Source organism: Adiantum capillus-veneris, chromosome 22, assembly GCF_014529385.1.
Source record: "Adiantum capillus-veneris isolate H3 chromosome 22, ASM1452938v2, whole genome shotgun sequence".
Lineage (NCBI taxonomy): Eukaryota > Viridiplantae > Streptophyta > Polypodiopsida > Polypodiales > Pteridaceae > Adiantum > Adiantum capillus-veneris.
Genome location: NC_140952.1, coordinates 77,376,800 through 77,401,184, shown reverse-complemented (window position 1 = coordinate 77,401,184; position 24,385 = coordinate 77,376,800). Strand labels below are relative to the sequence as shown.

Here is a 24,385-nt window from a genome sequence, read left to right as displayed (position 1 = left end):
CCAAAGTCTGAGAAATTTTGCATCACAATAAGAGATCCACCATTTGTTAAGATTAGAACATTTTAATCAAGGAAGGTAGCCCTCACTTGCACCCATAGCCACAAGAAAACAATTCGTTAGCACGTGACTGTACGCAGGTGATGCTAGGCATCCCAGTTGTTATCCATGTCACCATAAAAAAAAACACACAGTTCTTAACTTGTATTTTGTTGTTTTTTTAGAAAAAAAGTTCCTTGGCTTTTTTGCCAAACTGGAAAAGGAGAGTAAAAAACCCCGTAGAGCAGTTATATACCAAGTTAATTCTTGAATATATATATATTTTTTATTATTATTATTTTCTTATAAAACTTTCTTTGTCAAACCTAAGATTATAGGAGATTTTTTAGGTAGATTAATTTAAAAAAAATTACTTTAATCAGACTGGAGAAAAAAAAATCTATAGAGGTAGGCACAAGCAATCTCAAGCCAAATCTTAGTTAATTAAGGACCACCTCTTCCATATAGTTTGAAATATATTAAAAAACCATCTTTTGGAACAAATCTTCCTTTAAGAACCCTTATGTAAACAAGCTGGGATATTCCAAAAAACTCAGAGTTTACCAATTTACAAAGCAGAGCTCCCCTATTTTTTTAAAACCATTTTATACTCACTTCCTTTTCTAAAGAAATATCTATGTTATTATGTCAAGTCTAGCATACTGTAGCTCACGCCAATTATACCATGTCTTTTATACCATAATCACCATAGAAAACTCAGTACCTAGAGCCAGCTCAGCCCTCGTTTAAAAGTGACAAGACATAAGAGTAACAACCCGGACCAGCTAAAAAGGAGAAAATATTTACTTTCCTCATAGTATCGAGAACATTTTACACCAACGAATTAGAAGCTTTTAGTTGTATGTACTGCTAAATGTTAGGAAAACGACCAGCTCTTATGTACTTTGAGTGATACTAAGAAGCGAGCAGATGAAGGCAAGCATCATTCATCAAATATCTGAGGTTCAAGCTAACCAAGGCTAGCAGAAATTCGTCACATGTTGAATTAGTGACCATCTACCCGAATCTTTCGCTAAACATCCTAGTATGTGATGTAACAAAAAAATCAAGTACAATAGATACCAACATATTACTACCACAGTCCGGTCTGAGATGCAACTCACTTTCTACAGACTACCTGAAGGCAGGGCAACATATCCACAGCGGGTTTTTTTGCGACTTCAATATAACAATTTGCCTATACAGTAAGATAGGTATCTGCACTAGAAAAAATCAATCTCACTAGTATGTACCTACAATTTTGAGAAATAAAACTATGCAGAATCTTTTGCGGATTCTATGTCCGATTTGAGTTGCAGCTAATATGGTAAGAAAGGTCGAGTCCATTTGCACAAACCAATACTTACTCCCACATTAGGATATGTAATGTCACATACTACATACAGAGTATCAAAAGACAGGGCACCAATTTCCGAAATGAGTACATAATGACCTCTTTAGCCGATTCAAAAATATGCACTATATCGAGAACCCAAAACAGTCCAGGGTCTTATCCACTTACCCATGGTACCAAGCCCTGTAGTATTACAGCTGCCCAAACAATTTTCATACCATCTTATACACCCAATACAGCACACCCTTTTTTTAATTGAATTTCTGATTTTATTTCAAAAACCAACAGTATCCTTTTCAATACACCTACTGCGTAGCAGTTCCACAAGAGATCGCATCATCTACCACATACAAACCTCTTTCCCTTTAAATTCCACACCATCCAGAAAATTCCATTTAGTAGAGAAAACTTGCTACAGCCAGAACTTCCGGCAATACACCAATTCAAAAAGAGCAGAATAGATTTTAAGTTAACCTGTAGATTAGGAGCCGAGGGAACTTCCACAATCGATTTTTCAGATTTTTTCGGCATGATGCGACCACAGCTTGAGCAGACACTCTCACACGCAGTAATGACCTCACACACGCAGAGAAGTGAACCAAAAACGATGATGCTAAGTGAGTATGAGTACTCACCAATATTTATACAAGTTGAAGTCATCTGCAAAAGACACGACCCACAGTAGTACCAGCACCTCCCATCGAGGTCACATTATGCGGGTAAGTCTTAGGGATTAAATCAAACACGTGATCCGGCAGAATCAGGCACCTTACGCGTTAATCCTGCATACACTAATCGGCTACGGACACCCCCCCTCAGTACAGGCGGTAGCGTGTGGTAGGAGGCCCGCTCACTCAGAGTAAAAGCCACCATACTGTATTTCCCAATTTTTCCCTAATACAAGGTAAAGATTTAAGTTACATGCAAGGACGGCAATGCCTGCCACATTATGCCCCCCCCCAAATAACTAGGCATTTCCATAGTCTCCACCCAGTCGGAGTGATTGCAACCGGCCTCGGGTCTATAATCATATAATTCCCCCGAACCATATGATAGGCTCTTGGTATACTAAAAGGTGAGAGATAAACCACCCTTCGGGTAGTTTTATTTAGTTTTCCCTTTTGGTCTCGGGGTCGTGCAGTGTGTTTAAAAGAGAAAGTGATATTTTTTCAAAACAAACAAGTCCAGATTCAATTTTCCAAATCCACTACAGCTAAATTGCATACTTGGTGAAACAAACCTTGCTACAGAGCATTTTCTGAACAATGATAAGACAGTATAAAGTTTGAATGCACGGATAGTTCATATTGTACACCAAATACCAAATTTGTAATGGATACCAAACTATTCCATAGTTGATACCTGGTCCTTCAATTAGTTGAGAATTTTATTGTATTAAGCCTCGTATGATCATACATAGTAGTTTTACACCTACTTCCCATCCCTATAGTAAGCTTAATGTCATTCAGCTATCACTAGGGTAAAAAATCCACCTATCATAATGGTGAGAGTATATAAAAAATTCTCTCTGGTCTAGGAGTAAAAACCAGTGGGTCTATATAAGATGGGAGGCATATTTACAAAAAACAAAGTCCAGAGTACCCTTTCCGGAGTTTAGCATCTTCAGCTAATCTGCTTACCAGTCGTATTTACTAAATTATGGCATACATTCAAGAACAGGTTTTTTCTATTGCAACTGCACATCTGTATCTGTCCAATACATCTACTCGGAGAGCAACCTTACTCCGTTATGAACTTCATTTATTCCGCGGTTAGGAACCTCAGTGTCTCAAACCAAGTGGTGGACCTATCAGGACCTAGTGACTCTATGGGGTCGAGAGCATTTCAAAAACAATATCCGATTGGCGATGGTTGTTGAGGTATTGGGCCTAGGTCCTCAGTATTATTACATAGAATATTCAATAAAGCCAGGTTTTTTAGATCGGTTATACCTGCTAGCGTTGTTTCTACCTTCTCATAAGGCTTTCTTGTACCGTAGTTATGGTCATCAATTAAGAGGATATTTTAACATTACTCCACGCACTTGGGAGTATGGGGTCGTCTTGGCGACTCGTATCCTACCTTTGGCCGATCGTCCAAACACATGCTTCTAGTGTGACAGCTGTTTGTGTGATCATGTAATGGGCGGTATAATAGAGATGTAGATGAAGGGCTCCTGAAATAATTATCAGCTATGCTTTTTTTTGTTCCGTGAAAGATTGTGTGTGTGTGTGTGTGTGTGTGTGTGTGTGTGTGTGTGTGTGTGTGTGTGTGTGTGTGTGTGTGTGTGTGTGTGTGAGAGAGAGAGAGAGAGAGAGAGAGAGAGAGAGAGAGAGAGAGAGAGAGTGAACATGTGCATGATGGCAAGATGATGGGGAAACACCTTAAGAGAGGCAAAGCGAGATGAAGAGGGTCATGTAGCCTAGAGTTTCACACCCCATCAATACAAGCAAGAAAGCAATGGGTGTGTGTGGTTGCGAAGAATGTCAAGGTCAAAAATTATGGTTAAAAATATCAATTTTGTGCATGTATCTGTCCTTTCAAATGTATACCACATTGGCATACATGTCAACCATCTAAGGAAGGCCATCTCTTCTAGTAGTCCCTCCTATTGCATCCATTAAAAACAATCTAGAGCATCTTTGGTCACCATTGTTGAGCATATTGTCCTATACATATTGTCGAAGAGAATAGATCTCATGAAGACCCTCAATCTACATTCATTGTAAACAAAAAAGAAATTATTGACGCTTCATTTGCGTCGAATATCAAAGCTAGATTACAAGGTGTGGTAGTTGGCGTTGGTGTTGCTCCTTCTCTACCTCTTTCAGTTGAAGGATAGGCTCACCAATTGATTTTTGAAGCTGTTTCACATGAAAGTTTGGGGAGAATGTACATATAGTGGGTGCCTTGATTTTGAATTCTGGTATTGGCTTTTAAAATTTTCTTTTTTCAAGCTTGAAAAACCAAACCAACAAGGTCATCTAAGACTTGCTCGACCTTGCCAAGACTTGCTCTTATCAATGGAACTGTTTTGAAATAGATTTTTATAGTTATATTTTGTATGCATCCAAATCCTGAAGAAACAGAACAAAGGAACAAGAAATGGAGGACTTTTGGAAATAGAGTTTCCATGCCTTGAAATGGAGTTTCCTTGTGACTGTGGGCTTCTGTGATGGTGTTTGGCTCTAAGGAGCCATGAGTGATTCTCCAAGCAGAGGTTTCTCTTTTCATTATGAATGGCTCACTCTCTTAGGGTATATAAGAGAGTGAGCCATTCATAATGAAAAGAGAAACCTATACTTGTAAACCCCCCCCCCCCCCCCCCCCCCCCCAAAAAAAAAAAAAAAAAAAAAAACCGTGAAAAGTGATTAGGGTATATAAGAGAGTGAGCCATTCATTATGAAAAGAGAGACCTTTGCTTGTACCATTATAAAGAAAGCACACCGCCTCTCACAGAGGAGATGGATGGGCTTCCTAGGCTGACACATATAATGACATCCCTCTGCAAGTGGCAAAACTCACCCCCCATCTGTATGGATGTTGGACCTTTGCACATGGCGTACTCATCATGAATACATGTTCCAAGTAAGAGTTTGGAAAAAGATGAGATATAGGTCGAAGCTTATCCCCAACATGGCCTTGATAGTTCCATCAAATCAAAAGAAACTTCTCTTGGCTAGTACTGAAAGAGAGATAGCCTACATAGGAGCTTCCGATCTCCAAGTTTGATTTCTCTTGGTAGAGTTTTATGCACATGTGTCGAGGGTTTCCCAAATAAGGCTTTTAAATCTTGATAGTACGTTGTATGTCCTCTCTATCTCTTTTGAAAGACTTATAGAAAGATTAATTGTAGATTTGGGAGCCCTTGCCTAAAAGGATAACACAAAGGCAAGTTTATGTTCTCAATCAATGACTGAAGGACACGATTGTCAAAATGTTTTTTTGTGTATTACTGTGGCCTTTTTCGTCTAGACAAGCTTGAAATCTAGTCAAAATTTTGTTATTTTAGTTGAAATTTTGATATGTGTACATGAGCAAGCTTTTTGTTGATCCTTAGAGCAAGCAAATTATAAGTTTATATTTAGTTGCATGCAACTAACCCAACCGTCCATTGCATGGTCAAGCTTTTGCTTTTAAGCTGCAACCCAAGCTCTTAAAAGCTGCAACCCAAGCTCTGATACCAACCCAAGATTTGATACTAGTCTCTAGCTTCCATAGGTAACACGAGTTATCTTAGAATATCAACCCCCACCTTAGACCACGTGGTTTGATACAAGGCAAGAGTGAGTACACAAGTACTCCAGGTAAGCTTTCAAGATTTTTTTTTTCTTCTAAAGCACAACTTCTAAATTTTACAAATTGGAGACAAGATTTAATAAATTTAAGCCACATAAACCTAAGGAAAATATTCTCGTATTTTTGCAAATGCAGTCTTATGTTGGTGCTTTGGATTGGCTCCACATATAAAAATATTGGTACTCAGAATCCATCTAGAAATAGTAAGCCACACCATGTACATATGAAGTTTTGTACATGCAAGAAGGTGATGGTTTGTATTGCTTGTTTCATTGTAAATAAGCTCATAGTTAGTTCACAGATAAAAATATTGGTACTCAGAATCCATCTAGAACATAGTAAGCCACTCAATGTACATATGAAGTTTTTAGTACGTACATGCAAGAAGGTCATGGTTTGTGTTGCTTTGTTTCATTGTAAATTTATGAAGAGGCATGTGTGCAAGCTCATAGATAGTTTCAATCGCACATTTGTCTCATGAACTTGTGATTTGCAATCCCACTCCATACTGTTTTCCCTAGGAAGTATATCCATGGGGGGTATCAAAACCTTAGGCACTCACAAGGGGTTTTTACGGTTTCTCTAATATAAAATTTTAAAAATAACCCAAAAGGGCACTAGGGTTAGTTTTGGTGCCAAACTAGCGTTAAGAAGTGTCCTTTTCTAATCTTAGTGGAGTCTTATGGGATGAGGAAGGTTGAGCTATGGTAGCAAGCAATTAGAGCTTGAGTTGGAAGATAGCTTTTATTGTCATACCATTGATATGGATGATGACACAACAAATTTCCAAATTGCATGAAATACCCCCCCCCCCCCCCCCCCCCTGTGTGTGTGTGTGTGTGTGTGTGTGTGTGTGTGTGTGTGTGTGTGTGTGTGTGTGTGTGTGTGTGTGTGTGTGTGTGTGTGTGTGTGTGTGTGTGTGTGTGTGTGTGTGTGTGTGTGTGTGTGTGAGAGAGAGAGAGAGAGAGAGAGAGAGAGGATGCAACAACATGCCATTTATAATGAAATGATACTAGAAATTGCATTATTGAAATTGAGTATATAGGGATCCTTATATAGGATAATGGGAAACATCTAGGAAGCCAACTACACATGTGATGATCTAAGTTACTTGAAAATTTTATCCCACAATATTTGGCTCTTGCACATGGCCAGGATACCTTTTCTAATTTGTATGGATCATGGGAGATATTGATATAACTCACATCAATGGATACATCATATCATACACTCTCATATCATGGCACAAAAAATGGAGGTTAGAGTGATCGAATACATTCCATCTGTAGAAACCCTACCCTTGGGCTTTGGGCTATGATTTACATATTGATGAAGATTGTCATATCCCATAAAGGGCTCTAATGCCTCTGTTCAACAATGATCATGGTATTGACTAAGCATATACCTAAGCTCTCTCATAAATGCAATAATCAATAGAGATAGAGGTAATCAAAGGGTGTGTCTTTTGACAGTACACCAAACTAAGAATCATAGAAAAAGATGTGGTTGTTGACTTCTTCATGTTCATCTTCATTTCCACCTACTACGTGTTCTTGATCTTTCCATCTTCCTGTTGCTGTTGTCGGTTGGTTTTGTTCTTTTGTTTCTTCTTGAAATAACGTCTTGTAGATAGATGGCCCTTCTTGCCACAATGAGCACATTTCTTGTCTGAATAGCAATCATTTGCTAGATATCCTAGTCAACCACAAGTATAACATTCGGAGGTTTCTGTTATTGATGTAGTCATAAGTGCACCTCCCCTTGAAGTGGAGTGTGATTTTTTTGTTTTCTCTCTTTTTCTTAAAGTGAACTTGTAATTATGGCATTGGTTTCATTTTTTAAGAATTGTGACTAGGTCATAAGGTCTAGAAAAAGCACTTGAAAGGACAAGAAGTTTCTCATCTTCAAGAACTTCACATTTGTGGTAGATGAGCTAGATGACCATTCATTTAAGCCTATTGGCGAGGCTTGCAATGTCCTCTATTATTAAGTGTTACTTTATAAAATTGCTTCTTTAGATTCACCTTGATTTTGTTTTTTGATCTATGGTAAGGTGAATCTAAAGAAGCAATTGTATAAAATAACAATAGATGAAGGGGAAGAGAGACTTCACACTTTGTATGTACTAGTGCACTTATCCATGAAATGCACATATTCTTCATGAGATGGAGTGATAATATCCAAAATAATTTAAGAAAAAAATTAAATTGGACGACCCTCTTATTTACCTTTGATTTTGTGTACTTTAGCTTTGATTATTTTGAGGTCACAACACATTTGTAAATGTCCTCCATGTGCCATTTGTAATCAGCTCCATCCCAAGAAAGCAAATCGATTTCATCATAGTTGTTGCGAATGATTTTTATATTCTCATCTTTGCCTTTTAGGTTGTGATGCAAGTGGGTCCGCATAGAGAAATTGCAAAACCATCCACAAAAAACACAATAATTATCAAGCATAATGGCATGGTGCTCTTTACGCTGTTTCTCTAGAAGCTCTTTCCCATAGATCTTGTTAGGATCCCTATCAATATTGTCTCCTCTCTTCAAATCTGTGTATAAAGTTTTCTATGTTTGTTGAAGTTCCCACGGATGTGTGCTGATGGAGAACCGAGGGAATGATTCAAGGCAAGGCTACAAGAGAGAGTGAAAGAGATTGGAGATTTGGGTCTTTCTTTAAGTTCTTTGAGAGTTGAGTTGGTTGGCTAAAAATGGTGTGTTTGCTGAGTTTCTTGGTTCGCATGTGCTCATAATTCCAAGCCCAAGCTCTACAATTCGTCTCATAATGGTTTGGGTTTGTAATTCCCAAAAGGCAATGCTTGAGTTTTGGGAGAAAGGAGACCACATCGTATATTTGGTGAAGGTTTTGAGTTTACGAAGTTTCTTTCCAAATGACAAGGCTGCTTTAGCTATAGAGGTGTGTTTGCTAAGTTTCTTGGTTGGCATGTGCTCATAATTCCAAGCCCAAGCTCTACAATCTGTCTCACAATGTTTTGGATTTGTAATTCGTGAATGCTTGAGTTTTGGGAGAAAGGAGACCACATTGTGTATTTGGTGAAGGTTTTGAGTTTAGGAAGTTTCTTTCCAAATGACAAGGAGGCTTTAGCTATAGAGGTGCCACACATTTTCTTTCCCTTCACCATAATACAAGGATTGTTCATGCTTTGGCTAAGCCAACCAAGAAAGGGATGCGTGGTGGAAACTTGATTCTTTGGGTGCCTTTTACCAATACCAACCAACTTGCAAAGCCAAAACAATCAATAGGACTACAACTATGATAGAGTCAAGAGTAGCATTACCACCATCCAATGGCAATGCCAAGTCTAGTCTTCATGTCCATTGCATGATGGAACCTTGATAAGCTTAATCTTTCTCCAAGGAGACTCTTTTTAAAGTTTATGACATCTCAAGTGAACTGCCCAATGTGATCCCATTATTTATTTTGACTTTAGGTATCCATTTTGCTTATTTGTCGAAGTCTGGGTAAGGCAATTTTTTGAGGTGGCTATATAAGCGCACGTAACCCCCATTTTATTATCATCGATTCATTGCCAAGGTTGGTTGGTTCATCAACCTCTCTCTCTCTCTCTCTCTCTCTCTCTCTGCTGTACATTTTCACATCATTGACTTTAACATGGTATCAGAGCATAGTGCTCGATGATCGCAAGGCGGGAGAGGATCAACTGAAGAAGGCAAGCTCGTGGAAAAGCCGACCGTCGATGAGTTGTCTTAAAAAGCGCTGGCATTTTTTTGTAGCATTTCAAGAGACAAATATGCAAAGTTTGAAATGCTACAAGCCAAGAGTTCTTGGCGGCTAGCTACTCTTGCACGCATCTTGAGATGTCATCAAGAGATGGAGTAGACTCCACATGTGAAATTGGTGGTAAATCGCAATGCATGGCCATGGGAGTCCCAAAGGACAATTGCATGAGGTTGTTTCCAAGGCAGTTTCAAGCACCAAGGATGAACCAAAATGAACAACCACGGTTGGCTATGGATAGCGCATCGATTAAGACCCATTTAGTGGCCTATTCACGAATAAAGCTCTCAAGGAAACCATCAATTTGATTGGCTCGCGATTTTAGAAGCCAAAAGCAAATGCATGAGTTCACTATAGGACAAAGGCAAAGGCAAAGGCAAGCTTGACAAGGACGACATAACCAGTACTTAGTTAGTGGCCTCGGTATCACAATGTCCAACAACCATTGTTATATACGTGACGAGACACTTTGTTTGGGTTAGAAATGCAAAGCCAAAGGCAAAAAAGCAAGAACTCACAAGAGGACAAAGGCAAAGGCAAGCTAAACAGAGATAACAGTGATAAAGAATTGACATAGGAGATCGGCATGGCACACGTGGTGGCGACCATAACAATCACAACACCAGATTTCTAGTCGCTTCTAGCAAACCGAGAGAGAGAGAGAGAGAGAGAGAGAGAGAGAGAGACTTGTGAGTGGCAAAGAGGGGCAAGTAGTGCTCTCTATAAAGTTTATGGCATCTCAAGTGAACTACCCAATGTGATGCATTATTAGTTTTGGCTTTTGTTATTAATTTTACTTATTTGTCTCAAAGACTAGGTAGGGCGATTTACAGAGGTGGCTATATAAGCACAACCAACCCCCATTGTATCATCATCAATTCATTGCCAAGGTTGGTTCAATAGAACCTACCTCTCTCTCTCTCTCTCTCTCTCTCTCTCTCTCTCGTGTGTTTACCCCATTGCATCGTTGATTTTGACAACTCTCCTCACTAAATCCCCTCCCTTTGGATAGGGATGTTTGGTGCTTCTCAATATGTGTTTCTTGATAAAGAGACGCACCCTTTCTAACACACAAATATTCAAGCCATAACAAAATGGCTAACCAAAGCTATCATTAGGCTGCCAACAAGACACTCCTCAATATCACACACGAATATATCCATTCATATTAATAAACACAAGCCTAAGCCTTCATACAAGTAATTAGAAAGTTAGGTGATTAGAAAGATTGAAGCTTACGACACAGAAGCATCCTTGTAAATTTGCTCACAGTCCATAGACCTAAGATTGTCAGATTCAAAGGTCAAACGGCATGGATGCACAATGGTAATGCCTAGGAGCAATAGACTACGCAATGTCAAGTCAACTTAATCATTGTAACCTAGCTAACGCCAATATGTTTCTTTACCCAAGAAGCATAACTCAGTTGGTCGAGCATAGTGATGTAACCCCAACGTCGAGGGTGGTTTGAGGCTCACGGGCTTCGTTCTCAATGGGTGCCTCCTCTTTCCCCATTGGGGGGCGTGGTTCCCACGGTATATCCCCTTGTGGGCATTGTGTGTAGGACGAGCCCAATTGTAAACATAGATATGTTTATTAAAAATAAAAATAACAAACCTCCCTACTTACTAACTTCCCTGCACTCATGGTTAAAAAAACATATATACATGTATATGTTTCTTCAGTCTGCAAATGCTTGTTGTACCCAACCTGTCGAGCAGTAAGCAGAGAGAGAGAGAGAGAGAGAGAGAGAGAGAGAGAGAGAGAGAGATGCCAACTGATGCACCATTTGAAGTGCTTGTACCATGATTACACGCACTCATCCTTTGCACATTATCCATTCAGCAAGCCAAACACGCCCATTACCACCAATAGGCAAAACAAAGATAAGCACTAAGAAAAAGGGTGGGACCAAAGCTAGCCAGTGATAACTCAAGAAAACACTCACCTTGATAACCCTAAAAACAGCTCTTTCCCTTCATTGCACCTAACGTTAGCATGGCATTAAAAAATCCAACAAGCGGCACAGGGGCATGAGCAGGTCAATGACTGTCCGTCCACTTCATACATTCCAACTTATGCATACTTCTACTGTACATTTCATGATAACTTAGGGGGGCAAAATGTTTGCAGAGCGCTTCTACCTCCGGCTCCGTCTAAACCCAGCCTAAGATAGTTTACAAGCAAACGCAATACATGATGACATCACACACGAAGGGCAAAGAGGAAAACAGACTTTTTTGGTAGGTACTGTGGCAGGTGCAATAGACACAAAAAATCAAAGTGCAAGGCCAAAAATAGGCTCTTTGTTGGGGACGACAAAAACTGGAATTTCTTTGCCAAAAGAGTAGAAACCTCATTATACGCTCTCTTTGACAGCTTTATCGATTGCCTCTACATTGTCACGCAACACTTCCCACTACATAAAGAAAAGAAATGATAAGAACCTAACAGGGCAAGATAAGAACCTAACATGGCAAGATAGAAATTTGAAGCCTAATCAATTGTGCACCTGATCCAAAGACAAAGATATCCCTGCAAAATTAACGAGAAGAGTTACTTGTGAGTACCACCCACATTGCATTATCATAGCTATATAGATGTGGTAAAACAGCAGCCAGCTGAGGGCACAAGACCAACCTTTTTTGCCAGGTAGATCTTTTCCATCCTTTGTGTAAAACTCTCTTATGTCAACGTAAACTTTGCCTTTGAAACTCCTAACGGTAACCTTGCGGTGTCCTGAAAGCTGATACGTAGAAAAAACTATAATGCCATGAATTGGGGATGGTATGTCATTTTATCGATATGTGCATCATTCGGAAAACCCAATATATCCAGCAAAGTTTCTACAAATTCATTTAAACAAAAAATCAAGCAACACACATGTGCATAAACTGCAAAACCCTACTTCACCATATACTACTGGAATATTTCCTTCCTGTATTTTTCTAAATACAAAAAAAAAACGCCCTGAAAAGACGACAAATTTATGAGCCCAACGCTACTTCTCCAGTATAGTTACATTTTCTTCCTAAATAAAAATTGAATATTTGTCTAATGAAACCATTTTGCAACCTAAAAGTGAAAACTAGTAGGCCAACAGCTTTGTTGCAAAGAGAAGTCTGCAGAAAATTAGTTTGTTACCAATTTCTCTGGAGCTCAAGACACAAAATTTTCATTACCATTCTAGATTCTGCAGACTAGCAAACACGATTTATTGTCATTCTTACAGTTTCTAATGTCCTCATTGAACTATGCCAGTTCATCGTCCCCCCACACCATCAGAATGTGACCATGCGCAACTGCCAAAGGGCTGTACGAGGACAACAGGAATACCCCAATGCTGGGGGTGAACCCTAGATTGATATAATTCCACCTACAAATTTGGAAATTTTTCCTCTAAACTTTAAAATATAAGGTAAGAAAACCTACAAAATTTTGAGGCCCATTGAACAAACTACCCAGACACAGAATATGGATATACACAAAACTGAGGCGGCTCTGGCTTAGCCTTCAAAGTATGTCTCAGAACACAAACCATAGAGCCCAAAATGCCAACACACTCAGACCGAAGCTACACAAACACATGGCCTTCTCAGCCACACCATGTGGCTCGGTGTTCAGATTGCGCCTTGCTTTCCAGCCTCTGTCAATCACCATTTTTTAACCCATGCATGGACACTCATGCTGCATGTACGGAAAGCAGACAATTCCCTCACAAAAGGTGGCATGTTTCAAATAAAAAGTACCTCACAGACAGTGATTCCTTCTGTGTCATCGACCTCTTTCTTTGCCGCTTTCCTTGCAGGCTTTTCCTCGTCGGAGCCATCATCGATGAAGTCATCCTTGGCGCGCCCCTTTCCCCATCTCGGCATGCTGTAAGCCCGTGTCTGCTTCTCAATAAGAACGAGCTTAGTTCGTCAGAGAAAGCGCTGTTGGAAGAAAGGCCTGCACTGGTTTGGAAGGAGGCAAACCTGATGGAGCAGCAGCAGAAGGGTCGTCTCGTCACCACAGCTCCTGCTCTTTACCGTTTGCTAGTTCTTTGACAGCATCGGCTCGAGTTCAAAATCTACTTGGAAAACCTACGCATGGAAAATTTTGAGACATTGTGACGGTTTGATTTTGTCCTTTACTGAGCTGTAGATATCTTTCCATGCACCGTTAGCTTCCCTCCAAGAATGCGAACTAGAGTGCTTCGTTAGCCTGCATGACTGCAAGTGGATAACAAACTGGTGGAACGGTACAAGCCTTCAAGGCGATTGCAATTAGAGAGAGAGCTTGTGAAATTTTGTGCCCATATCAGCACCTTGCGTAGAACCACATGCCTCATGCGTAGAGCCACATGCCTTCACCATGCTGCATAGGTTATTGCAGTTGGGAGTACGTCAGTGATTGCATCTAGAGAGACGCCGTCGCTGAGTAGAAGTCACTCATACATACAAGATTGTATTTACTATTTTGTTATCATGGAAGCACTGAACAAGAGTATACATCTGTAAAGAAGAACGTAGAAATGAAAGTTGAGAGAGAGAGAGAGAGAGAGAGAGAGAGAGAGCTTATTATTTCTTTTGCACAAATCTTGTTACCCTAAGTGAGTACAAGTCACTAAAACGATTTGATGTAGAGAGTATGCAAAAAAAAAATGATGAATTAAGAACGGAACTAAGCAAGAGAGAGTTGGGAAGACCTTGAAATGTAGCAGGCAATGATTGCTTTACTATGCAATGGACAAAACTTTTGTGGAGAAGAGGTGGAGGACAAGGTAACAACACATATCAATGGGAGTTTTTGATGCAGGAACAGAGGGCTATATCGGTAAGATGCTCTTCAAAGTTGCACGTGTTGTTAACTGGTTGTCAGGAAAGTAGCGTGAAACGAATTGTTTAGCTGACTGAAGGTGATTGGGGACCACTTTAAAGTAATTTATTTCTATAGTCTCGGTCGAAGAAAAAACACTAGGCTAATATGCTGCGATTGCCAAGCAGCAAGGTTGATCTGCAGTAGCCAGCACAACGCGAGCGAGCTGGTGAAAAAACGTTGGCTATGCTGATGCAAAAAACGCTGTGAGAGCATCCCTTCTTTATACCGGCTGAAATCTGCTCCGAAAGTCGAGCATGCAAAGATCCACATGGTCCTCACGGAAATCCTCTGCTGATGTATCAGAGAAGGTAGCCTGACAAGTTGTTGTCCTTGCATTCTCGAAGAGCACTCCAAGAGACTCTGTATGGCGAGGAGCCCTCACTTCCTTGCCACAACCATGTTAGGCATATCCTACAATCACCATACTCCAAGAGACGACATTTCTCACAAAAAGCTCATTAAAAACTTTTTTTGCTTTTGCATTTGGCATACATATCAAGAAAAGCCGTACCAAGAACAACATCTTTCTAACAGGTCATGACTAGCACTCTCATCATCTATTCTCTCAACGATCTCAGGATCTTCCGGAATGGCAGATGCTTTCAAGGTGCCGATCGCAACCGATGGCTGAAATGTGCACCCGATGCGAGAGGAGTGAAGGACTCAAAATGCAGATCTTGGCGTTGCCGATGATGGACAGCAATCGAGCACTCGATGTCGGCGTGGAAATGGCCGAAGAGAAGCCCAATGGGCTACCGAAGCACCGGACCGCAACGGGATGATTGCGAAGGCAGTTACAAGCCGTTCCGTCGACAGAGAATGGGCTGAAAAGTGATATCGTTGGCTGATCGCTGCAGGCTGAGAGAATCAGCAAAAGAATGTGCTGAATGGGCCAGCAAAGGCAATGAGTTTTGATTATTCGACCAGAGATCAGACCAACTGATCATCGATTCAAATCTGATATCTTCTGCTTTAGCAGCACTAGTAGAACATACATCTGCCCTGGGTTTATCGCACGAGATATTTGAGCTTTAAGAGTGCTCATCACGTCGGCAAGCATCCGAGGTACTCTCCAGCTTGATGATCTGCGAAATATTAGATACTCCTTTTCGGTTCTTTCCGGCTTGTTGCTACGTGGGCATACTACATGGAAAAGAACTGGTGTGAATCTTGAGAATTAGGCATGGGACCTGCTGTATATCATTTCCATGAACATTGAAGGATGGTCGTGGGCACAAGGTTGTTGAATCTGCTTGAGCTATACTTGGGGCGACATAATGTTGGTCATAGCTAGTTGCACCTGCAGAAACGAGTTGAGTAAGGTAGTTGAAGTTGGACATATTGTTCAACTAGCCACTGGATCTTGTTGCACACAAAGCTGCTATGATTGCTACGCGAGGAAGGCGCAGAGGCTTCACTACAAAAGAAGGTCGATTCCAATATGCCGATGAGGCAAACAGTGACATTGTCGACCTTCTACTGCTAGAATGAATAGGGAGGAGCTTGGCCTACAGACTCTATGCTACTGAAGAATGCTCTCACCATGTCGACGAGCTAGGCTTTTCTTCATGGCTCTTTGCTTTCATGTGAACAGGTATAAGGTGCCAGTACAATAGATAGTTGGGCGTTGCTACTTCCAACATCATAGATGGGTGTTGCCACTCCCAACAACATAGATCAGAGGATGAGTCGAAGGCAGTAGGGTCCGCGTTTGATGGTTCCATTAAAGCTCTGTGCAAGCAAGTACTTTTAACTTGCTCGACGGAGAATGGGCTGAAAAGTGAGATCGCTGACTGATCTGTTGTTTGCAGGCTGAGAGCATCAGCAAAAGAATGTGCTGAACGGGCCAACAAAGGCAATGAGATTTGGTGATTCGACTACAGATCAGGGCAACTGATCATCGATTGAAATCTGATATCTTCTACTTCAGCAGCACTAGTAGAACATACCTCTGCCCTAGGTTGATCGCACGAGATATCTTAGCTTTAAGAGTGCTCATCACATCGGCAAGCATCTGAGGTACTCTCCAACTTGATGATCTGCGAAATATTACCAGGGTTTGAAAGATCTTCGATACTCATTTTCGGTTCTGTCCGGCTTGCTGCTACGCGGGCATACTACGCGGAAAAGAGCTGGTGTGAATCTTGAGAATTAGGCATGGGACCTGCTATATATCATTTCCATGAACATTGAAGGATGGCCGAGGGCACAAGGTTGTTGAATCTGCCTGAGCTATACTTGGGGTGGCATAATGCTGGTCATAGCTAGTTGCACCTGCAGAAACGAGCTGAGTAAGGTAGTTGAAGTTGGACATACTGTTCAACTAGCCACTGGATCTTGTTGCACACAAAGCTGCTATGATTGCTAGGCGAGGAAGGCGCAGAGGCTTCACTGCAAAAGAAGTTCGATTCCAATATGCCGATGAGGCAAACAGTGGCATTGTCGACCTTCTACTGCTGGAATGAATAGGGAGGAGCTTGGCCTACAGACTCTATGCTACTGAAGAATGCTCTCGCTATGTCGATGAGGTAGGCTTTTCTTCATGGCTCTTTGCTTTCATGTGAATAGGTATAAGGTGCTAGTACAACAGATAGCTGGGCGTTGCTACTTCCAACACCATAGATGGGTGTTGCCACTCCCAACAACATAGATCAGAGGCTGAGTCAAAGGCAGTAGGGTCCGCGTTTGATGGTTTCATTAAATATCTGCACGAACAAGTACTTTTAACTTGCTCGACAGAGAATGGGCTGAAAAGTGAGATCGCTGACTGATCTGTTGTTTGCAGGCTGAGAGCGTCAGCAAAAGAATGTGTTGAACGGGCCAGCAAATGCAATGAGTTTTGGTGATTTGACTACAGATCAGGCCAACTGATCATCCAGCAATGGAGCACAAAAGAAAAGCATGGAAAGAGAAGGGTAATCTGTAGACCCTCATCCAGCAATGCTTGTTACTTCCTGTAGTACTACCTAGAAAGAAGTTGCAGTCTCATGCATCAATTACTACTGTGAGTATGTGTGTGCGGAAATTATAATGTGCTGCAATGATGGCTTTGGTTGAACGGAGGAGCATCAAAAGATGCTACTAGCTTCATAGCCTTCTCTCTCTCTCTCTCTCTCTCTCTCTCTCTCTCAAATAGTGGCCAGAGACAAACCTGCAGACAAAGCTCTGAGCTACTTCTGGGAACCTGCGAACTTCTTGTGGAGAAGATCGAGTTGCTACTGAGAGCCTTCTCTCTCTCTCTCTCTCTCTCTCTCTCTCTCTCTCTCTCTCTCTCTCTCTCTCTCTCTCTCTCTCTCTCTCTCTCTCTCTCTCTCTCTCTCTCTCTCTCTCTCTCAGTGACCAGAGACAAACCTGCAAACAACGCTTCATTGTTGGCCCCTCATTCCTCGGCGTTTGATAGGCGCTCCTCACCTGGTTGGGCCAAGATATAGCCAATGGCGTAAGCACTCATGTCGATGTGTATGTGAAATATTTTGCCCCATTTTGGTGCTTTCAGGATAGGCGTGCTGACCAGAGTCGATTACAGCTTTTCAACAGCCTCATCATCCTCAAGGATCCATTCAAAAGAGACCAACAATTTGTACAATGGTCAAGCTATCTCTACATACATATAGATGAATCTTTGATAGTAGCCACAGTGGCCCATGAAAACTTGCACATATCAAGGGGTGGTGTAATAGAAATGGCCTATGAACTTTGAGAGTAGCGGAATTAGGAAAATTAGGGAAAGCATTTTTGTGAGATTACTTTGTGAGCATAGAGGGTGAAATTAATTGATGGTAGCAACATAAACATAGTACTTAGTTAACTTGGCATGAAAAATACTTTTGCAAGAGAGAGAGTTTAGAGAACATGACAATAGTTGAGGACCAGATTTACGTAGGGCCGATCCCCCCTCCAATAGGCATTTGTATTATAGATTCTCCCATCAAGAGAGACTTGGTACAATACAATCTTTGTGTTCCTTGTGACCTAAATGATACAATGAAGATGGAAAGCTTCATGCATCACGACCATAACATAAACTTTGCAACAAAGCATCAACTATCCCAAGCCTCAGTCCCAAGGCCTCAAACACCTTCGAAGGTGGAGAGAGCTAGTGGGGAATGAGGGTAGGGAAGAGGAAGAAGATACATTTCCATAGGAGAAAGAAATAGTTTCTCACTTATCATCACTCTTCTTGCTAGCATTATAATAGCATAGTAATGAACATGGAGAAGATGGCAAGCTTAAGCATTGAAGCATGGTTTTTGGTTGGATTTGCATTCCATAGCCAAGAGTGTTGGTCTAGGCTCTCAACTTCTCTACTAGCTTGGAGAAGGAGATGGAGTTCTTGCACTTTGCACTTCACACAATGAGAGTGTGTGTGGGAGAGTATACAGCCCAAGCTAGCCCCCTTCTTGCTTTGGTCGACCCCCTCTTCTAGCTCATGGCCAATCACATGCAGAATGCATAACAAGCAACAAGGGTAGCCTTGAGACAAGTGTCCCCCTTTCCCCTTTGAGAGAGAGGACTTGATAAATGCAAAAACAATTAATTCCCGGGGGATTCACCATGGAAAACTTACCGCACCACATAAGTGCAGGGGAGGGGGGTTTTGGACAAGTTATATAAGCGTAAAAGTTAGGGGCTAGCCCCCAATAATTTAACTCCCAAGCTTAAAAATAAGGGAGGGGTATCATATTTATGGCGGGGGGGGTGAGAAAAAGGAAAAATAAGAGGAAGTTTTTGTGTTTCAAAATCATGGCTTCCCAAAAGAGTCTTCCCTCAAACTTGTGAATCAATAGCTATAAAGATGCTTGCAAGAACTAACACTGCATTTTATCAATTGCTTATTTTGTGATTATAGTTCATTTGTTGAGGGATGAAAGCTATAAAGAGTTTGTATAGATAAAAATTTACACAGAGAACCTAACACAACTTTATAACCATGGTTCTTGAGTAATTTAGATGGGTCAAAATTAAACGAGTAGCTAGAGTGCAGGCTAAACGGGCACCTAGTTTGAAATTCAAACTAAGACACATTGAGGGTAAATCTAGCTATCAATAGAAGTGGTTCCTTAGTGCGTTGCCAGTCAATATGCTACAGGCTCTTTGATTAGTTTTACTCAGCTAGATCATGTGAAACCCCTAAATTTTATATGTAAGATAGGGGTATGATAATTTTCTGCATTGATTGTTATATAAGCGTATAAAAGGGGTCATATTCCCTAATATGAGTCATATATAGGGGTTTTATCAAAGTTGTTCGCTCGCAGGTGGCATCCCATTTTGTATATAGAGTGAATCCCCCGGGAATTAATTAAGATAACTAATTTATCATTGGACCCCTTGGGATACCAACCAATAGGATTTAGGCACACCATGACGGCAACATGGGTAGGGGCTTGACGTGTGTCATTGCTGCCTCTTGAGGCTTGGGCTTCCCTTGTGTGTGTGCGTGTGTGTGTGCACATGTGCGTGCATGCATGCACGTGTGCACGCGTGTGTGTGTGTGTTCTCTCATCCACCTAGCTTTAGGGCTCACCCCTCTTGAGTAGGGATTGGATTTGACTTCAAACACCTTAGTCAGCAAGCATAACAAAGCACCTCAAGCTTGGGTAGTATTCCCACAAGCACCTCAAGCTCCTTAGTCGGCAAGCACGACAAGCACCTCAAGCATCTTAGTTAACAAGCATGACAAGCACATCAAGCACCTTAGTCATCAAGCACGACAAGCACCTCAAGCACCTTAGTCAACAAGCACGACAAGAACCTCAAGCTTGGGCTTTCAAAAGAAATGTGTACATTGACAAGGTTCATACTATCCTTAAGTTTTAGTTCTTGCATCCATCTAGCATCTTCAAAATGATAATTTTTGAACTTATTAAGATACCGTCAGATAACCTTACCATGTCGTAGTACCTTGTCTTCATGCCGAAGGATAGCTTCGGGTTGTAGCACCTCTTCTTGATTTTGGGAGGGTCTTCAATAATTGGTTCACTTGGTGGCTGGATAACCTTACCATGTCATAGTACCTTGTCTTCATGCCGAAGGATAGCTTCGGGTTGTAGCACCTCTTCTTGGTCTTCGATTTCGGGAGGGTCTTCAATAATTGGTTCACTTGGTGGCTCTCCTTTGTAGGGCTTAAGCATGCTCAGATGAAAAGCATTGTGTATGAGACAATGGTTGGGCAACTTGAGTTGATAAGCCATCTCATTGAATGGCTTCAAGATTTGAAAAGGACCATAGTATCTTTTTGCTAGTTTAGCATGATACTTTTGATGGTCCATAGGATTTTTTCCGTCGTTTGACTTAATCGAGCCTTGGGAAACTTAAGTAAGACCCAATCGTTTTCTTTGAACGTTAAGGCCCTTCTATGCTTGTCAGTGGCAGCTTTTTGCCTTTGTTGAGAGATGATGTAGCCTCCTTAATCTTTTGAAAAGATTCTTGTAGGTCACGGCTATACTCATTGGCAGTGAAGATCTTCCCATGTACCTTAAGTAGCAAGAGACTTTTAGGTATTCTCTCTATGATTTCAAAAGGTGATTTTCCCGTAGAAATATAGACAGTATTATTGTATGCATACTGTTGGGATTCAGGAAAACTCACCGGACATCCCACTTACTACTAACCCATCTACTAACTTAACCATATATACACTTATTCTTTAATACAAAAAAGAATAAGGAGCTGCAAAACAGGATAACGTTGATGTGCGCTCCACCCAACATCAGGTCTCTCTCTCTCTGCTCTTACACTTGTACTCACACACGCTTCCCATGACACCTTCAACTGGTATCAGAGCAAGGTTTGTGCTTGCCTTTTTTGTGTCCGCACGCGTGCACTTTTAAAAGTGCAAATAGGTTTCTGATTTCGGCATCGGAAAATTCAACGTTCCGAGAGCATTTCTCCCAGCCGTCCTGTTGTTTTACCCCTCTTTTGAAGATGTTCGTACATTCGAAAGCTTCATCCGAGCTACGCTTCACGAGTTGTATTTTTCAAATCCACTTTTGCTACAGGTACATGTACAGGACACAGGTGCACGTTGTTCAGAGACTATTTTGGGATCGTATATAGCCGTTTTATGGCTATTATGTGCTATTGAGACGGTGTTTTTCGGAATCGATTTTTCAGGCATCCATCTCCTCACAGGTTCTTGCATACATACAGGACATCCGGGTTTCTTACAGGTTGCAGTGTTTTGCATCAGCACAGATTTCAGTGGGAGTACTTGGTGCGTATATGCATTGAGCTCTTTTGAGAGCGGTTTTACTCCCCACAGGGATTTGTTTACTGCTTGCACATTTTGTTTGGCACCTGTTTGAGCGCGTATACTGCACCTTGCAGTATTGTTGATAGTGGATGTACGTTTAGTTGTGAAAATTGCCATATGTACCTTTTGTGGAGCCGATTTGGCTTGTTTCTCGCAGTCCAGACCGTTTCTAAGACTCGATCTAGAGGCCCTTTCTGAGACTGGGCTGGTTTCTTATTTTCATAACCTTTTGTGAGGGTCGATAGCGTGAGGTTTTCTTGAGTTGGGGGATTTTCAAATGTTGAGATACTTTCGATGATACAGGTTGCAGGAGTACCCATTTTCTGTGGACTCGCCATAGGACATGCATAGAGAGGGCTAGGTGCATTTGACACCGTGTTGGTAGTCTTGGGTTAGCTTTTGACTTTTTATGCACAGTTAGTAGTTGATGCGCCTATCTTATGCTCTGAGAGCATTACTTTTGATGCATTACTGATCTCTTCAGACAGTTTTGGATTGAGATTCTGTCAGTTTCCTGGAGAAACTCTGTGGAATTTTTCCCAAAATTACCAGTGTTTATCACCATATTATCTTTAGCTTGCAGCCATGTCATCTAGCGGTGAAAAGGATATTTACAATATCCAAAAATTTGATGGGACAAATTTTACTATCTGGAAAGAGCAGATTCAAGATGTTCTCGTACAAAAAGGCCAGTTGGATCCTATCATGGAGCGCCCAGAGGGCTAGTATACAGATGTTGAGTGGGAGTGACTTGATGCTAAGGCCAAATCTACCCTCCGTTTGCATTTGGCTGAATCTGTGTACTTTACTATAGCTGGAGAAAGGAATGCTAGAGATGTATGGGATAAGTTTGTGTTCCAGTTATGAGAGCAAAAGTGCCACTAAAAAGGTTTTCTTGATGAAGAAGTTGTTTGACCTTTGTATGAAGAAAGAGGGCACTATTTCTACTCACATTAATGAGTTAAATATCATTTTCACTCAGTTGACCACTCAAGGTTTGGTCTTTGATGAGGAAATCAAATGTATCTTCTTGCTATGTAGTTTACCCTCATCTTGGGATACGTTCTGTATTGTGATTAGCAACTCAGCACCTAATACTGGTCTTGTGTACAATGAAGTCCTTGGGAGTCTATTTACCGAGGAGATTCGTAGGAAATCTCTCAAAGGCAAGAAGGATGGTGATGCGTATGTTGCTAGTGATAGACAGAGGGGTCGCACTCAAAGTCGTGCCAAAAGCAAGGAACGTGGGGGCTCATGCAGTAAGTCTCGGGGTTCTATGTGTAATGTCGAGTGCTATCACTGCCATAAAAAAGGGCATGTGAAGATGGATTGCAGGAAATGGCAGCAAAGCAAGAAAGACAAACAAACCGGTGACACTTCTAAATCTGATGATTCAAACAAGGGCAAAGCAAAGTTAGAGGAGATTAATGTGCTAGAGTCTTCAAATTCTCCTATTGTAGAGACTCTTCCAGTGGTTTTTATGCCAGTTACCTCTGACGTATTGGTCTTCACAGCAGATCTACCTGTCGAGGCTCTTGTTACAAAAGATGCGCAATATGCACAAAATTGGATAGTAGATTTTGGTACGAGTTTCCATGTGACACCACATGGAGAGTGGTTCTCTACTTATTCTCACTCTTGTGGCAAAGTGAGACTTGGTGATGCTTATGAACTAGACATTGAGGGTGTCAGAAACATCAAATTGCATCTAAGGAATGGCAGGCACTTTACTTTATGTAAGGTCAAACATGTGCCCAAGTTGACTAAAAGCTTGTTTTTTGTTGGTCAGCTTGATGATTTGGGCTAGAACACCACATTTGGCAATGGTTCGTGGATAGTACGCAAAGGTAATCTTGTTGTACCCAGAGGTCAGAAGCATGGTACCTTGTATTCCGTGCATGTGTCAGATGTTGGTCATGATTACATATCTATAGCCGAGCTGCCGTCTCCTGAGTTTGGCATTGCTGGCTAGGTCATATTAGCCAAAAAGGAATGAGAACTCTGACTCATTTTGGCTACTTACCTATCTTGTCTTATGTTGACTTTCTTGTTTGTGAGCATTGTATCTATGGCAAACAGACTAGGTTCGTCCACTTACCATTGGGTCAAAAGCGAGCTAAACCTCTAGATTTAGTACATAGTGATGTTTGTGGTCCTATGTCAACCAAATCTCTAGGGGGGCCAGCTATTTTGTGACATTCATAGATGACTCTACTTGAAAGGTGTGGGCATATCCTTAGAAACATAAGGATCAAGTTCTTCCTATGTTCCATAAATTTTTGGCACTCGTTGAGAATCAGTCTGGCAAGAAACTCAAGAGGTTGCAGACTGACAACGGTGGAGAGTATGTCTCCAAGGAGTTTGACAATTTCTGTGCTAAAAGGGGGATTAAAAGACAGTTTACTGCACATACACACCAACTCAGAATGGAGTTGATGAGCGCATGAATCGTGCGATTCAAGAAAGAGTCATAGCCATGCTTGCTATGGAAAATCTCACACAAGGCTTTTGGGCAGAAGCCGTCTTGATCGCAGTGCACATTATAAATCGTTTGCCTAGTACGCCATTGAATTATGAGATTCCAGAAGAGTTATGGTCTAAACGTAAGCCCCACTATGACCACCTACGTGTTTTTGGTTGTGAAGCTTATGCTCACGTACCTAAGAAACTTCGACAGAAGTTAGAGCCAAAGTCCCACAAATGTATTTTCATTGGATATGGTGCAGATGGAGAGATGGGATATCGTCTCTGGCACCCAGAATCTGGTCAAGTCATCCGTAGTTCAGATGTGATCTTCAATGAGTCGAAGATGCATAAACAAC

General features: G+C 41.2%; 1 protein-coding gene across 1 annotated transcript; it reads right to left on the bottom strand.

Annotated features, from left to right (window-relative positions):
* Positions 1-11,484: 11,484 nt before the first annotated feature.
* Positions 11,485-13,561, bottom strand: LOC147429629 (RNA polymerase II transcriptional coactivator KIWI-like). Its single transcript, XM_086495890.1, has 5 exons — positions 13,423-13,561; positions 13,198-13,338; positions 12,089-12,194; positions 11,961-11,983; positions 11,485-11,867 (listed from the first exon to the last, which is right to left on the bottom strand). The coding sequence occupies exons 2-5, from the start codon at positions 13,321-13,323 to the stop codon at positions 11,808-11,810; spliced, it is 315 nt and encodes a 104-aa protein (XP_086352016.1). The 5' UTR covers positions 13,324-13,338; positions 13,423-13,561; the 3' UTR covers positions 11,485-11,807.
* Between the last annotated feature and the right edge of the window lie 10,824 nt (positions 13,562-24,385).